Raw genomic sequence first — 15521 nt, 5'->3', positions numbered from 1 at the left:
CGAGCCCATTGACTTATCCATCCAGTGAGACTTTGCACTGCCCGTACGTGTGAATTTCTTTAAGAAGTGCCTCAGGGGATGGGGATCGTAGTGCGGAACTTCCATCAGTGCTGGCACCTCTTGAGCCGCCCTTAGTTATTGATTTGCGACGACATAACTAGCAAGATAAAAACCCTCACGACTCAGACACAACGAGCAAGTAACCTGATAGCCTTAATGGGTTCCCTTCACCACTCCCGTGAAGATGGTCTAAACGGTTCAAAAATACTCATCTTACTACATAAAACATTTACTTAGCCTCTACTCAAACAATTTCATAACAGTTATCAAACCAAAATTTAGATTTAGATTTAGATTTGGATTTGGATTTGGCATAACATTCTTGAGTTGTTAGATTGTTGCTAAATAATTTTTGAATATTCAAACCGATCTAACAAAGAAGTAATTTTAATGGGGTTTGATTTAGCATATTTCGCTGGATCTTCCTCTACCTCTGTCCATTGTTGTAACCCTAGGAATTCTCTCTCCGATCCACGACCACCACTCCTCCGCTCATCAATGGCAGAGCCTCTCGATATGAGCTTAGATGATATCATCAAGAACAACAAGAAATCCGGATCCTCGAACTTCAGAGGTCGTGGCGGAGCTTCTTCTGGACCAGGTCCCTCTCGCCGCTTTCGCAATCGCGGTCTTAATAGAGCAGCGCCCTATTCTACTGCCCAGGTGAAGGATTTGGGTTTTAACATCCCGCTTTCGATGAATCTTACTACCATCGCCATCCTCTAGCTCTTGTTGTTGTTGTTGTTGTTCTTCTTCTTCTACTACTACTTCTACCAGTTTCTCGTTCTTTTCAAAACGGACTTCGGGTATTTTGTTTTTAATGTTCTGAAAAACATTGGGGGTTTAGGCGCCGGAGACGGCTTGGTCACACGACATGTTTGTAGATCATGGTGCGGCATATCCTTCACAGCCTGCACGGGCCTCTGCTATCGAAACCGGCACCAAGCTTTATGTTTCTAATTTGGATTATGGTGTTTCCAACGAGGATATCAAGGTATTTCAATTTTGGATTTGAGGCCTTGAACATGAGATTGTTTTTTTTTTTTTGTATGTATTGCTAAGACTTTACTGAAATTGTATATGCAGGAACTGTTTTCAGAAGTTGGTGATCTCAAACGATATTCTATCAATTATGATAAAAGTGGGAGGTCAAAGGTATGTTTAAAGTGTGAAGAACACAAGAGCTTTTGTTTCTTTTTAGCCATATTCTGGCTTTAGTTTGAGTTTTTGTTCTTCGTAGGGAACAGCAGAAATTGTTTTTTCACGACAAGCAGATGCGCTTGCTGCTATAAAGAGGTACAACAATGTTCAGCTAGATGGGAAGCTCATGAAGTTGGAGATTGTAGGAACTAACATCGTGACACCTGCTGTTCCTGCTTCTGCAAATGGCAATTTTGGGAATCCAAATGGATTTCGAAGAGGGTATACATTTTCTCTCTTCACTTGTCCTTATTTCTGATTTTTCTATTTGCGTTTACAAATGCAATCATCTATTAACGCAGCTAATGTATGTGTTCAGAAGTAGATATAAATTTTATTTGCTTTATAATACTTTTGTAAGGCCATGATTGAAGTAATTGTTTTTAGAGTTGTATTGGTTTTTGACGTAGATTTTTCAACATTTTCTTGTTATTCTGACTTAGTTCATAGAGAAATCATTTTTCATTGCTTTTTGACATGTCCGTTGAAAGCTTTGAAAGGATTAAATTGAACATAAAAATATTTAATTTCAACAACTCGTTAAGATATGTGTACTTAAAAGTAGGTATTTCTCGTTTGACACTATGGACGTAGTAAATAGTAACCAATATGATGTTAATCGAAGAAAGATGGTTACACTTGTATGAGAAAATTAGGGATTATATATATCTAAATATCTATCTATCTATATTTATATTATGATAATTAGCCGAACTTTCATTGAGAAAAATTTAAAGAATATTAGGGCATAAAAAAGACTCACTTACGGAGGCAAAATTGTATCCACAAATTATTGTCAATTTTGTTTATGATGACAATGTGTTTCTAGGAGCAGTTGCATTCAACAACTTTTATTTCTCAAATTTGCGTTTGATCGCATATAATTTGCTGCTTCCTCATGTTTATTGACATTTTTTAACAACTGTGGGTATCTGACCAAGTTTTTCACACCTTGGCTAGCATTGTCAAAAAACCACATGAACCTACTTCATTTGGTGTTGGAATGCTGGGTGTTATTTTCATTAGGTATTTGAGTTTACAAATTGTCTATTTGACCACTACCCGAATTTGTTGTAGGTTAGCTTACAAGATTTCTATTCAAGTTCTCCAATAAACAAACGACATTAAGGGATCCGGTTCTGCCACATTTTATGCAAGAAAAAACTTAACATGGGTTCCTTCTTTTGTGCGTCAATCCTTTTAGAAAAGAGTCTAGTTAATGATAACTTGGATAGTTTAATGACCAAGATTATTGAATTGAAGATGAACGATTCCAAGTTGCAAGAAGTTTGTGTGTCATTGTTGAGGTGTATGTTATTATGTGGAGCCTTTGGGGAGGGAGTAATGGCAGGCTCATTAGAGGGCTTGAGTGGTCTTTGGTTTTGACTCCTTATTAGGTTCAACATCTCTTTGTGGGTCCAGAATCAGCTTATGTTTTGATCATATGATTCTGTAAATTTTGATATTTAAGCTTTTCCATATTGATGATGAATTATATGAAAAAGGTAAAATGTTCACCAAGCCTGCCTTATTAACATTTATCACACAGATATTTTAATTGTGCGATGTTTGATAGAAGCCGTTCTTTCTTTACCTTGGTACCCCTATGACTTCTGCCTGCCTCTGAACAGTTCTGGTAGTTATTTGTGTACATGGTCATGCATTACGTTGTTCTTTTTATGCTTCAGTTGGTGCTTAAGTATGAAGCTGATAATTATGTTTTATGTATTTTAATTGAAATTGCTGACATCTAGACTTTTAATCTGATTTTCATTGCTATTATTGATTCTCTTAATCAGCATGCACTTAATAAATTTTCATTTGATTTTAACAGTGGACATGTACTGGGCCGAAACCGGGGTGGTGGACGAGGACGTGGTCCTGGAAGAGGAGGACGTGGACATGGGAGTAGCAGCAGAGGTCGTGGGGAGAAATTATCTGCCGAAGATCTAGATGCTGATTTGGAGAAGTATCATGAAGAAGCCATGCAGATCAATTAAATCATTTGGTGTGATTTCCTGGGGCTTGATATTCCCAACTTCGTTAGGTGCTTGATGATAAATGTGATAAGGATACCATTTTCTATTTTGCGAGTCATATCATGAAGCCCTGACCTTGACAGTACCACTAGACCTTGCTAGGATGTGGAGTTTGGGCTTCAATTGTTATTTGTTGCAGTAAACTACAAAGAGGTGTTATATATGCTTGAATCTGTAATCTCCCGTTACTTATCTGTTTCTTAATATTCTCCAATCCTATTTATTTTCCATGAAAGTTGCACTGGAACTGGGAAAGTTGCTCACACTCCTTGTCGACATGGAAGGATTTGGGCGCTTGACATGAGAAGTATTGGTTATAACATAATCAACCACATCTTCTGGTGTTGAGGCCAAAGTTCTGGTACACCGTTTCTAAATCATAATATTTCCTTGATGGAATGATAGATATAGCCGAGAATCTATTCTGAATATGTTGATTATTGGGTTCTGACTGCAGAATTTCTACTTATATTGCTTTGCAGCGTTTGGTTTTATGAATTAAAAGTAATGTGTTAAGATCTTCTACTTGTTGGCATGGAGAGGAAGGAAGGGGTGTGGAGATGATTACCAAGCAAGTGTTCAGGAGTTGGCAATTTGTAACAGCCGGAGGCCACCGTTAGCCGATATTGTCTGCTTTAACCCGTTATGTATCGCCGTCAGCCTCACGGTTTTAAAACGTGCCTACTAGAAAGTGTTCCTACGCTCTTATGAGGAATGCTTCGTTCCCCTCTCCAACACGTGGGATCTCACCTAATGAAATCTCACATAATTGGTATGACACTGTTACATTTATTTTTGGTGTATGCTTTTTACTATCACGTGGTTGTAGTAATGACACTATTATAGGCTGCAGTCTCGTTTCTTCCGCATATTTTGTTTTCAAATAAGGCATATACCATGCAATAATGTTGAGTTTCTTCTGTACCTTAAGAAAGCCAAAAAAAGTAGGGGAATTATGCTACTCTTGTCATTTGAACTCCTAGTTTCTTCTGTACATAGGGGAATTAGCATAGAAACTCGATTGCAGTTGGTCGAAGTGCACCGACATATCTGAGATTCAATTTATATTTTACAAAACTGGTCCATTTTAGTTAGTTTTTGCTTGTTATATTATAGTTATAGTTCAGATTTGTATTTTTGCTTCTATATTATGGTTATCATTCAGATTTTTACCTTGTACACTAATGTATTCAATCTTAGCTTAGTTTGTTCATAGTTGATGAAGAAATGGAGATGATTGATCATTACTAGGGTCGTAACCAATTCAATGGAAAGATCAAGTCGACTTTTGTTCGCCACATCAATCATGGAGGTAAAAAATAATTTTACTCCTGGACCTTTTGCAATAGATTTTGATAGAAGTATCAATAGTTAGGTGGAAATATTTGAATACAAGCTCATATTGCATATGAAAGTCGGAAGGAAGATGTTCATGCCAAATGAAACAACTTTGTAGGAAAGGGGCTGTTTGAGAATGATAGTGCAGATGTGTTGGGCGTCCTTTCATGTACACAGCTTGTAACAACTTCTGATAATTGTAGGGTAGATTCGCAGCTTCGCTCAGCAGAAGAGCTTGACTTTCGAAACTCGTAGAAACAAAGAGGGTCACTCTTTCATTCACTTGCTCATGAACTTGCAGCTTAGCCAAAAGCGACGAATGGAGAAGTGCAGAAGTTTTGCTGTTTTTGCAGCCTGGAAATAATTAGTACGGTCATTTTGTATCTCTTAAAGATGGTTTAGGCATATGTACCTTGTAGGAGATTTATTTGCTGTGAGCCCCTTTTCTCCTCGATCTACGTAAATAAAATGGAGAAGCCAATAATTCATCATAAAAGAAAGGACTCACTGAGCGAGAGTATTAGGTGCTTAATATGGCTCTGAGTTGGCCAAAGGTATTTCTTTGATGGTTGTCCTTGTCTCGATGATATTAATAGCTTGACCTTTTCTTTGTCTCGATAATATTAATAGCTTGACCTTTTTCTTGTCCTGCCATGGGACTTCCTACATTAATTGATCTTTCGGACTACTTTTTTTCAAATCTGAATTATGAGTACACGTCTTCGGATTAGGGAATTAACTCAAATATACCTCTAATAGATTAAGTAATATTTGATCCAATAATAAATGTTTGATGGAGATTAAGATTAGTTGACGATGATAAAGGTGAATAACAACACACAATATGAAATGATAGAAAATCATAGAACTTAAATAATGAATAACAAATTGAAATTAAAATACCAATAAAAATGAAATCTAGATTTGAAATTAAAAAAAATTTAACCATTAATGAATCAATATTTCCAATGAAACATAAAGAAAAATAGCAATAAATGTTAATAATAAATAAGTAGCATTTTAATTTATTAAAAAAAGTATAAATTATTTATTTATTAATAATTCTTATAGATATATCCAGACATTGACATTTTATAAACGTTTCACTGTATTTCTAAAATTAAGACTCGACATTTCGATTCACATTGACATTTTTTAAAACCTTTTCTCAAAATTAATATTAAACTATAATTAAATATAATATCAAATATTTGTATGAAGAAAAAACAAACCATGATAGTAACAAATATGTTATTTTTTTAATATTATTTTTCTCACACTAATCACCGGGATGTCATTAGTCATTTTATCATTTCTTAATTATTGAATTTCAAACTTTCCTTCAACATAATTAGAAAGGTCAATTTCACTACAAGATAAATTTCAATATAATTAGAAATGTCAATTTCACTACAAAATTAAAAAATTTCGTTTAAACAGTGAATAAGGAAAGATGCAAAAAGAAATTCATTCCCGCTAGCTAAACGGAATCAAGAACGAAAATTGCATCTATGATCCACTTCTCTATACATACATTAAGTATTGAAGATTAACATTTTAAATTTTAAAATTTATGTTCAATATTACATTATAATTTTTTTTCATTTAAAATATTATCAATTATTATGTTTTTTTTTAATTCTTTATTTTTTGTTTTAAAAAAAAACATAGAAAAAATTTCCCACAAATAACCCGATCTCCACAAAAATTTCCCATGGACAACTCTAAACACAACATATTATTAGTTCATCACACTACCAAGTCAACATTCTATAGGCACTGAAGACCAACTCAAACTACTCTTTTCTCTTAAATCATCTCCACATCTATATAATCTTCAAACATTCATCATTCATTTATTGCTTCTTGTCTCGAAGACATTTTCAAGCTCGTTTTAGAACTTTACAGAGACCACACAAAAAACAACAGCATAGATATCAACTTCGATCATTTATTCTTTCTTGAAAATAAGAAATGTATTCAACCACTCCCTACCACAAAGTAGGGGAAGGCAGAGCCATTGAAAGGTGACTAAAACACTAGAAACGACCTCCAAAAAGACCTATTCCTTAGTGTTCTAATGAAGAAATAGAACAAGGGAAATTTCCGTTCAATCAAATATATGTTCTTTCTTTTCTTGTTTCTTCTTCGACACTTATCAATGATAGTCAACACAAGACGGGTTTGAATAGGTAAAAGATACATATACAGCCCCCAGAAAAAAACGAGGGACGACAGCATGGCATGAGGGTAAAAAATGTCTTTTGTGTACATATACAAACTTAGATTCTACGCCAATTATTTGTGCTGTTTAGGATTCTCATATCTCGAAAGGACGAACCGAAACAAGGAATGAAATACTGCCCTTATACATGATAATACAAAGTTCCAACAAGATGAAGGCCAGTACCATGGGTACAATAATCTGAAAAATAGGCTTATAAGATGCCTAGGATATCGTCCAACCTGTACCAAAAATCCTTGATCAAACTTTCTAATTTTCTTAGCATAACAATATTACTATTGTAGTGGCACCCGACAAAAGGTATCAAATTACATAAAAGGAACATGCTTAATAGTTGTTTCATTGAGCAACGACATTCGGTTTAATCGATACTTACTGGAAACAGCAAATCTAGAGCATCCCATGCAGCGTGTCGAACAGCTCTGGTAGGATACATGGGGCCACCTGGAGGGGTGAAGCTATACAAACAAGTTTTTAGCCTTGTACTTGTGGTCATTCTGAGTTCCAAACCTTAAATAAATTAAAAGCATTGATTAGAACAGTTAGAATAGCAACTGTTGAATCTCAATGAGTCAGCCAATTACCTTGGAGAACAATCAGGTGTGAAAAATAATGCAGCAGTACAGGTTCCACCTTCAGCTTTTGAATCTGACCAATGTAATATTTTGATACCAATATTGAACTTGCGGATGTTTTTAAGCATGAAAGTAGCAAAACAAGCTATTTCATGATATAAAAATATTACAGAAACCGATCGTAATTTAATAATATAAGTCCATCGATACAAAAGACGTGTTCATAGAACATTTTGCGATGCTACACGAAAATTTACCTGATCAGTAAGTTCAATCACAAACAAGTCAGCTGGACCACCTATCAGTATGGCATTTGGGAAAGGAGGAAATTGCTTTAAAAAACTTTTAAGCTTATCATCTGAAACACAGCAGATTATTATATAGAGATGGCCACCCAAGTACTGGAACCTTATTGGGGGAAAAAGTCATATTAAATTGAATAGATTTCCAAATGGCATTTATAGCAAAAGCTCACCTGAATCATAGAAAATTAAGAACCTTGAAAGTAAAAGAAAAAGATCTCTTTGAACCTGCAATTGAGAAAAAGATGAGGAAGAAGAAAGAAAGGAGCCAATTTCAGAACAATTCTCTTGAAAATAGCTGCACTAAAGATGGTACAAGTACAATTGTAAAACAATCTAGATTGTATAGTATTCATAAAAGAATAAACATAATAACTTACTTTAATCATGCAAAATTAAGGAAACCATTCAACTCTAACCTGTATGGGGATTTTGTTCAATCTGGCTGGTTGAAATGCAACTTCTCCAAGAAGATACTGAACATCAAGGGGATTAGCACAGGTTACTGAGAATTCACATGTCACCAAAAGAGAGGAAAATATTCTTGACTGAACTCTTACATGAAAGAGAAATTTAAATCGACTAGTGTTTGCCTGAATATCAAGCCTGAATCAGCAAACAAAGGTCATTGCAATCATACTAAAACAGCATTCTCATTATATGTCTAAAATGAGGATGATCATAAATATGTAGCCAGCAGCTGTATGAAACAAGGCTAACACGTTATCTGATGAAATACCCATGCATAAGATGCTAATTCCAGTTTGAAAGTTTCAATTCAACTAATGATCAAATGCACCAAACGGTCATTAATCACAGTGAAACAAATGCCCTCACAACCTTTTAAATTTCCTTTTTAATAAGATATTAAATCTTTTAGAAATATAACGTGTTGTTCTCGATGTTTTTCAAATATTTTGATTCGCACCATATTGTCTCATTAGAGATGAGCAGCTAATTTTTTTCGTCCTCTTAATCTTCTCCGCTTTTGTAAAATATTTAATAAGAGGCTATCCCCCAAGGGGCAACCCCACTGGCAAGGGCTTGAAGTCTCTCGGTCACATTGGCTTATAGGTCCCAAGTTCGAATCTTTGGCTGAGCTTAATGCCAAAAGTCCTTGATGTCTCCCACGTCCACGACGCCTTGAGACTAGCGTGGGTGCCCCGGTTATAGGGAAGCAAGCTCCAACTCCCAGTTATCTTATATTTTGGTGAGAGGCGTGCTGTATAGTAGTAGGCACCTAGTTTTATCTTTTTTTTACATTGTTTTTTCATGTGCAATATCATAATCTAAAACAAATTTTCAGCATGAAATCATTGATATGTATATTAAGATTCATCATATATATTTTAAAATATAAATATTTCAACAGACATAACGAGTATAAAATGCCTTGCATCCATGCTTCTTTTAAAATAAGACTTGAATATCATTAACCACTAAGAATGAATGAAAAAACGTATGCAGTACATCAAGATCGGATGTTGTTCAATAAATTGAAAACCTCCACTTGAATGAAATGGACATTCGCAACAAATTGCTAAATCCATACCAGAAGATATTTGTGGCACCTTGAACAAGAGCAGATGAATTACGGAGGTGGGCTTCATCAGAATTTTCAATTTCAATTTCAAAGAGCTGCAAGATAGATCAACATCAGGCACCAAATATTTCTAATAAAATAGAAGAAAAAGAAGACAATAACTCCAATGGATCATACGTTTGGATAACATTCAAGATCGATCACTGTCTTCAAGACGAATTAAAAAGAAAGTTTTCTTTGCAAGTAGTAAGAAAAGTAGACTTCATTTCAACACAGAATAGTTAGTACCAAGGAACCCAGACCATGTACATTTGGACATCATTCAAGAACGATCACTGCCTTCAAGACGAACTAAAAAGAAAGTTTTCTTTGCAAGTAGTAAAAAAAAGTAGACTTCATTTCAACACAGAATAGTTAGTACCAAGGAACCCAGACGATGGACAAGCGAACGCTCAGAAAATGTCAAAGTATTCCATCATCAAACAACAAAGAAATAATAATAACAGTAATAGAAAGTGAAAATCACATCAGCTTTAAGAAAATGCATTGTGCAAGTTCACCCACCCATTTGTGGAATAAGAGTGTGAAAATATGACATGTAAATGATTGGCTCCACAGTTTGACAATCAAATCAAGGATTGGTTTCCCGCCTTCTGGCACCTGAACATAATAATCAGCAAGAACATCGTAAAAGCATAATGGATTATCCATTCCATGCTCCACAGGTGCAATCGCATCTTCCTCTGTGCTGAGAATTATTTCTGATTTATAAAGCAGAACATGAGTGGGTAGTGCTATAACAATATGTAACACCATCAAGTCTTCATCTGATCTAAGACTATGTAAGAAGATGCAGCTAGTACGAGCTTTGACAAGCTAGGTAGAAGTATTCAATTAATCAACTCTAATAGAGTGACTCTATTTCATTAAAGGCGAAACAAAAGACCATTCTCCATTTTATGAATATTGATGCAAAATTATAACATAGATGTCTTAATAGAAACCATTAGCATAGACGATCAGGGCAAAGATTTCAAATATACCCCTATTCTATTACAAATTAAAATATTACCTATCATAAATATTTCAAAATCATCATTGGACTCAAATCCATAGAATATAGATGAAAATTCAGAGTTGGTATAGATGTGGCAATGACCTAGAATCATGTGACAAGTGTTTGAGTCCCAATTTTTGTTCCAAGTTATTGCCACAACGTTCCAAACCCAATTTTCATCCTACATATTCACAAATTTCTACTACGAAGGTAGTATTAAAATGTTTGTGAAAGATGAAACATTGAGAAGAACATGGATATTTTTTAAACAAAAGCCTAAGTTCAATGGTACTTTTTGTAGTTTAGCCCTTAGCTATGGATCAAGTTAGTAAATACACATTTGATCTCAACAAGCATGAGATAATTTAATAACTTTCTAGAAATAAACAAGACTTATAAGACAAAAACATTCATCCACATGCTATTCCTGTTTGTCGAATATAAGTTTTTACATTCCGAAAACTCACCTTTGGCTCGGTCATCAACTTCTAATGCTATGTCAGCAAACAATTCTCGCAGTACGTCTCGCCTCTGTGATGAAGAAGCTAATGCCTATATTTAAAAATAATAATAATGATAAATCTTAAAGGTAATGATGGTTATAATTCACTAAGGAAAAACAACACCAAATAGTATAAGCAAGGAGAATTCTTACCTCAGCCTTCCCCTACACTGTCTACTCACGCTTTACAAATTACGTAATTGCAATATCCAGACAAATGCATATTCCCTCTAGAACAGAATAATCTCTTTGAAAGTCTCACAATTTCCCTTTTCACCCTTCCTTATATATACAAGGAAGGCCCAACACTTACCCCCGAGAAATTGAGTTTTAATAGAATCTAAGGCTCCCACAAAACTTACCAAGTCCACTAAGTCTTTCCATTGAATGTGGGCCTCTTCTTCAGTATGTCGCATTCCCAATACATGATTTGTCTCAAGGTTTCATTCTGAGTCGGAATCCAGGGAACCCATCAATTGTTGGATAAAAATGTCCAGTGGTGTACTTCGCTGGTAAGCCAATAAGCATTTTATATATTCATACGAGCAGCCGTTAAGGACAAAAACCTCTTCGAGAAAAATTTTATTCACCTTTTGAGCTAAGGAGAACAATATATATGGCAGAAGTTTCAAATAAACCAAATCATGTGGATTCAATCTCTCTAGGTTTACTGACCACAACGTGCTTCATCTGAAACTATGCCCCGTAATAAATAAGCCTCAAGTTCACAAAAAAGCATGGTGTCAATCTTAATTAGTTGACCTTATACCGAATTAGTGCTTGCCAATTGTCTAAACTGTACAACTGAGGAAGGTGGTGCTCATCCACTTACTTTCAATCGAGAAATTAATTTTGATATTACACCATACCAACCAAAAATGTCACCATTCAGTTTGTCATAGCAGAAACAGCGCAGTTGACTTCAGATTGGTCATCCATTTCTGGTAATGTGTCGTACTTCCAAGGAGGGATGTGTCTTGTAACCAAACAACTACACCCAAATATGACCCACGGAAACTTTGTTACACTCAAGATGTAATGGATCTAGCAAAGTTACGGAGTAAGACATGATTTCAAAAGAGAGCCACCACCTTAGGAAATAAAGGGAGTTGTGATGGTATGAAATGAGTGGATTTCCTTAATCTATCCACCACCTTATGTTTTCCCAAATTTAGCAGGGATGGAAGTAGTTAAGAGGGAGCCAGCTGGGGACAAAGTTATTATTTTGTTGCCAAATCAAACATTCTTACACTAGCCTCTACACATCTTGCCGCCAATATTACTCTCATGCAATCTTCATATAAATAACCCCCAACCGTGCTGCCTGAAAAGATTTAAAGTAAGTTGATTTGAGAGGCATGACCAGAGAACAAAATACTAGGTGATCCTTTTTATAACGTACAAAATACAGAAGATAAGAATCTGGTCTACTAAAAGATTTTCAACCATGGATAGCAACCCTGTTGAGCCAAAGAGACAACTCTAGAAAGTGCATCGGTAGGTCTATTCATGCTCGATGTGGTATGGATTTTAAGGAACATCCAGGAGCATAATCAAGACTTAATCACTCGGTGAAAATATCTCGCCCATTTCTCAAAGAAAATGGTGTAGAAGACCTGAGAGTTTCCCTGGATTTTAAAAGTCGTAGTTGGAAATTTGACTCCCTTCTCGAGCTTAGTTGGTGATTAAATTTCCCGCATTTTACTTGAGATTAAAATGGGAGCAGTTTCTTTAGGTGGTGTGTCTGCAATGTACATTGAATGAAAAATTATTTTAAGGCCAGTTTGGAATCGAATATATTCACTATAAGAATATGGCTGACCTTTGTAGAAATCACACTTGAGGCAACTTTCCAACTATATTTTCTCTCAATTCAAGCCCTAAGACCCATACAAAGGGCTAACATCTATTCCTGAATACCCTCTGATTCCTTACAAGGATGCATCAAATGGCTGCTAAATGCCTCTATTAATAGGAAAAAGATCTGGACATACATAAAGATACCCAAGGGCTTAAAGCTAAGAGAAATTTATATATTGCTCAAGTGTGGCGCATGGCCCTTGTGTCCCAACAAGAAAGAAAACGTTTCTACTTTCTCTTGTCATGAGTTGTAAGCCCCCACTGCCTCTCTTAATATTCTTCTTCTACTACAATGTGAACTCCCTAGTATTGCCCCATGTGCCATTCATAAACCTTTGTGCATGCTCAATGCCAAAGCCTAAAAACCTTCAGCCTAGGCTTTAACAGACTTTCCTCGAGCTTAAATTTTGGTCCGAGCGTGTTTGATGATTAGACCCACAATGTTGATAAAACTTTTTGTCTTAAAGCTTTATGCATCTTTGGATCAAAGGAGCCTTGCACCTCTATGAGAACACACTCAAAGTGTAAATTTGAAATGTTAAAGGAATAATATTTTTAGAAAATACAAAAGTTTACTCTTGTATTTAATGCTAATACATCATGAGTTGTGACTTGGGCCTCTAACGCACTGAATCGTGTATCTGCCAATCCATAGCCAACAATGCCATTTCTTCCAACCTATATTCCTTGATATCTACCATGTTGATCATAGCATATCATATTTTCCCTTCATTTCCACGTTATCAATGACACTTCTTCTGCCTATCTCTCCCATTACATTCTTCTTCATCAAAATAGCCTAAATCAAAGTAGCATATTAAGTTTCCTGTGTATCCAACAGGTAACAACATAACAAGTTATGTGTTCAAATGCTCCCTTAAATCAAGAATCCCTTAAATCAAGAAGCCTTTCAATTACTAACTTCATATTTCCACGTTGTCTAGCTTGACAGGTTCATAGTGTTGCATCCTTCGCAGACGTGCGAGAGTTCATTTTCTCACCTGCCATCTTCATGAGATGGGTTGGATTATATGGACTGTGGGGTGCCTGGTGTTATGGTGGTACTTGGTTGGACAAGAACGAGAAAGTGTTTAGCGGGGTGGAGAGGACCAGGAGAATGTAGCTCTTGTTATGTTCCATGTCTCTTTTTTGGCTAATGTTGTAAAGTTTTTTTTAGTAATTATCCTTTAGGTATCATTTTTCTTGATTGAAACCTCTTTTTGTTTCAGTTTTGCTCCTCTTTTGTATCCCCTTCTCAAGGAAAATTAAGCACTTCGTTCCAAAATAAAAAGACTACCCCAGCCTTTCCCTGCATTCTCTACTCACCCTTCACAAAACCCACAATTTCAACACCCTGCCAAAATGCACTCCTCATCCTTGAGAAAGAACACTCTCTTCTCAAACAAACTCACGTCCAAACAATTCACTTTTTAGCAAGTTAGTACAGCGGGAGGCCTAACATTATGATCTTGTCTTCATTCACGGTTCTTCTCTCAATCGAGAAGAACAAATGCCATTTGAATTCACAAGCTCATAAATGCCAGATTTTGTCGCAATAGCATAACTTGGTTTAAATACATCAATTCATAAGTTAGCAGAACAGGCAACAATGGTTTTAACGGGTAATGTGGAGGAGTGCCGGATATCTCACCGACCTCCACAATTGTATGATATTGTCCACTTTAAGTATTACCTTTCATCACTTTACTTTTGATTTTTCCAAGAGGCCTCATACCCATGGAGATGTATTCATGGCTTATAAACTCACAATCATTCCATTAATTAGCCAATTTAGGACTTTATCCCAACAATCCTCAATAAACAGTACAGTACGGATTATCCGAATCCATTTCCAATTGTTTCCCCCATCCAGGACAATATTTCAGCAGCAACGAAACATAAGAAACAAATTCAGATATTCAAACAAAAAAAAAAAAGTGAAGAAACACGAACCCGCTGCAGCTTCTTCTCAATCTGCAGGGACAAAGCGCTAAGATAAGCAGAGCTCCGAGGCGTCAACGTCCGCGTCATTCTGATCATAAATCATACAAAATTATTCAAGAACCGAATCTCGATGAATCCGAGCAATGGTAAATAAAGATGAGCGAGAATACTCAGCTCGTGGATGAAGACTGGATGTCCACCAACAAGAAATCACAAGACATTGGAAAAGAATGCGTGAGAAGATCCAGCGGATGCTTCGGCATGGAGAAATATGAGGATAAAATTGAAAGAAAGGGAAAATGGAAAGGGAAGAGAGGGGTGGTTATTTGGCGCGCATTGGAGGCAACACCGTGGGGCTTGGCCATGAAAGACCCCAATGAGTAGCTATTTGGGTTAGTGCCACACTCGGTGCTAACACACCCGTGTCACTCGAACGTCTCAACCTGATCCAACCCAATTCATGTACTATTTTAAAATAATATTAATAAAAGTAAATTGTTACTTCGTAAAACATCTATTTATTTATTTCTTTTTAAATATTTTTCAGCCCTTTTTAGGAACTATCTAGTAACTTCCCAGCAACCCTGCACACGACTCTCGGGTGACTTCAAATTTTTACCCCATTTTTCTTGCATGGATTATGTATTGCTCACATATACATATCGTGTTTTTAAATTATGGAGATCTCATACATATGGTATGCTCACGTACATCGAGATACTTGTCCAATGTGATTAGTACGAACATGTACCTTACGATATTTATGTTTGTCATGATGTTATGATACGGTATTGTATACACCAAAATACTATGTGCACTCCCTTCCCTTTCATGGTATACCAACATCGTGAGTGTA

The 15521-nt window shown here is 35.9% G+C and overlaps 2 protein-coding genes across 5 annotated transcripts; one reads left to right on the top strand and one right to left on the bottom strand.

Moving 5' to 3' along the window:
- Positions 1 to 381: 381 nt before the first annotated feature.
- LOC111469372 (THO complex subunit 4A-like) lies at positions 382 to 3526 on the top strand. The gene is made up of 5 exons (XM_023114600.1): positions 382 to 723; positions 908 to 1054; positions 1147 to 1215; positions 1301 to 1482; positions 3095 to 3526. The coding sequence occupies exons 1-5, from the start codon at positions 451 to 453 to the stop codon at positions 3258 to 3260; spliced, it is 837 nt and encodes a 278-aa protein (XP_022970368.1). The 5' UTR covers positions 382 to 450; the 3' UTR covers positions 3261 to 3526.
- Positions 3527 to 6729: 3203 nt separating this feature from the next.
- Positions 6730 to 15037, bottom strand: LOC111469457. Of its 4 annotated transcripts, XM_023114725.1 has the most exons (14): positions 14675 to 15036; positions 12264 to 12605; positions 11953 to 12185; positions 11224 to 11852; positions 10827 to 10911; positions 9867 to 10063; positions 9312 to 9397; positions 8320 to 8365; positions 8179 to 8235; positions 7933 to 7987; positions 7715 to 7815; positions 7467 to 7530; positions 7259 to 7392; positions 6730 to 7103 (listed from the first exon to the last, which is right to left on the bottom strand). In XM_023114725.1, the coding sequence occupies exons 4-14, from the start codon at positions 11275 to 11277 to the stop codon at positions 6936 to 6938; spliced, it is 1047 nt and encodes a 348-aa protein (XP_022970493.1). In that variant the 5' UTR covers positions 11278 to 11852; positions 11953 to 12185; positions 12264 to 12605; positions 14675 to 15036; the 3' UTR covers positions 6730 to 6935. The 4 variants fall into 4 exon arrangements, with proteins under 4 accessions (XP_022970493.1, XP_022970492.1, XP_022970491.1 ...); XM_023114724.1 differs by lacking the exon at positions 12264 to 12605 and having other exon boundaries at positions 11224 to 12185; XM_023114723.1 differs by lacking the exons at positions 11224 to 11852; positions 11953 to 12185; positions 12264 to 12605 and having other exon boundaries at positions 14675 to 15037.
- Positions 15038 to 15521: the final 484 nt, after the last annotated feature.

Source organism: Cucurbita maxima, unplaced genomic scaffold (assembly GCF_002738345.1).
Source record: "Cucurbita maxima cultivar Rimu unplaced genomic scaffold, Cmax_1.0 Cma_Scf00040, whole genome shotgun sequence".
Lineage (NCBI taxonomy): Eukaryota > Viridiplantae > Streptophyta > Magnoliopsida > Cucurbitales > Cucurbitaceae > Cucurbita > Cucurbita maxima.
This window is presented reverse-complemented; position numbering and strand designations above follow the sequence as displayed.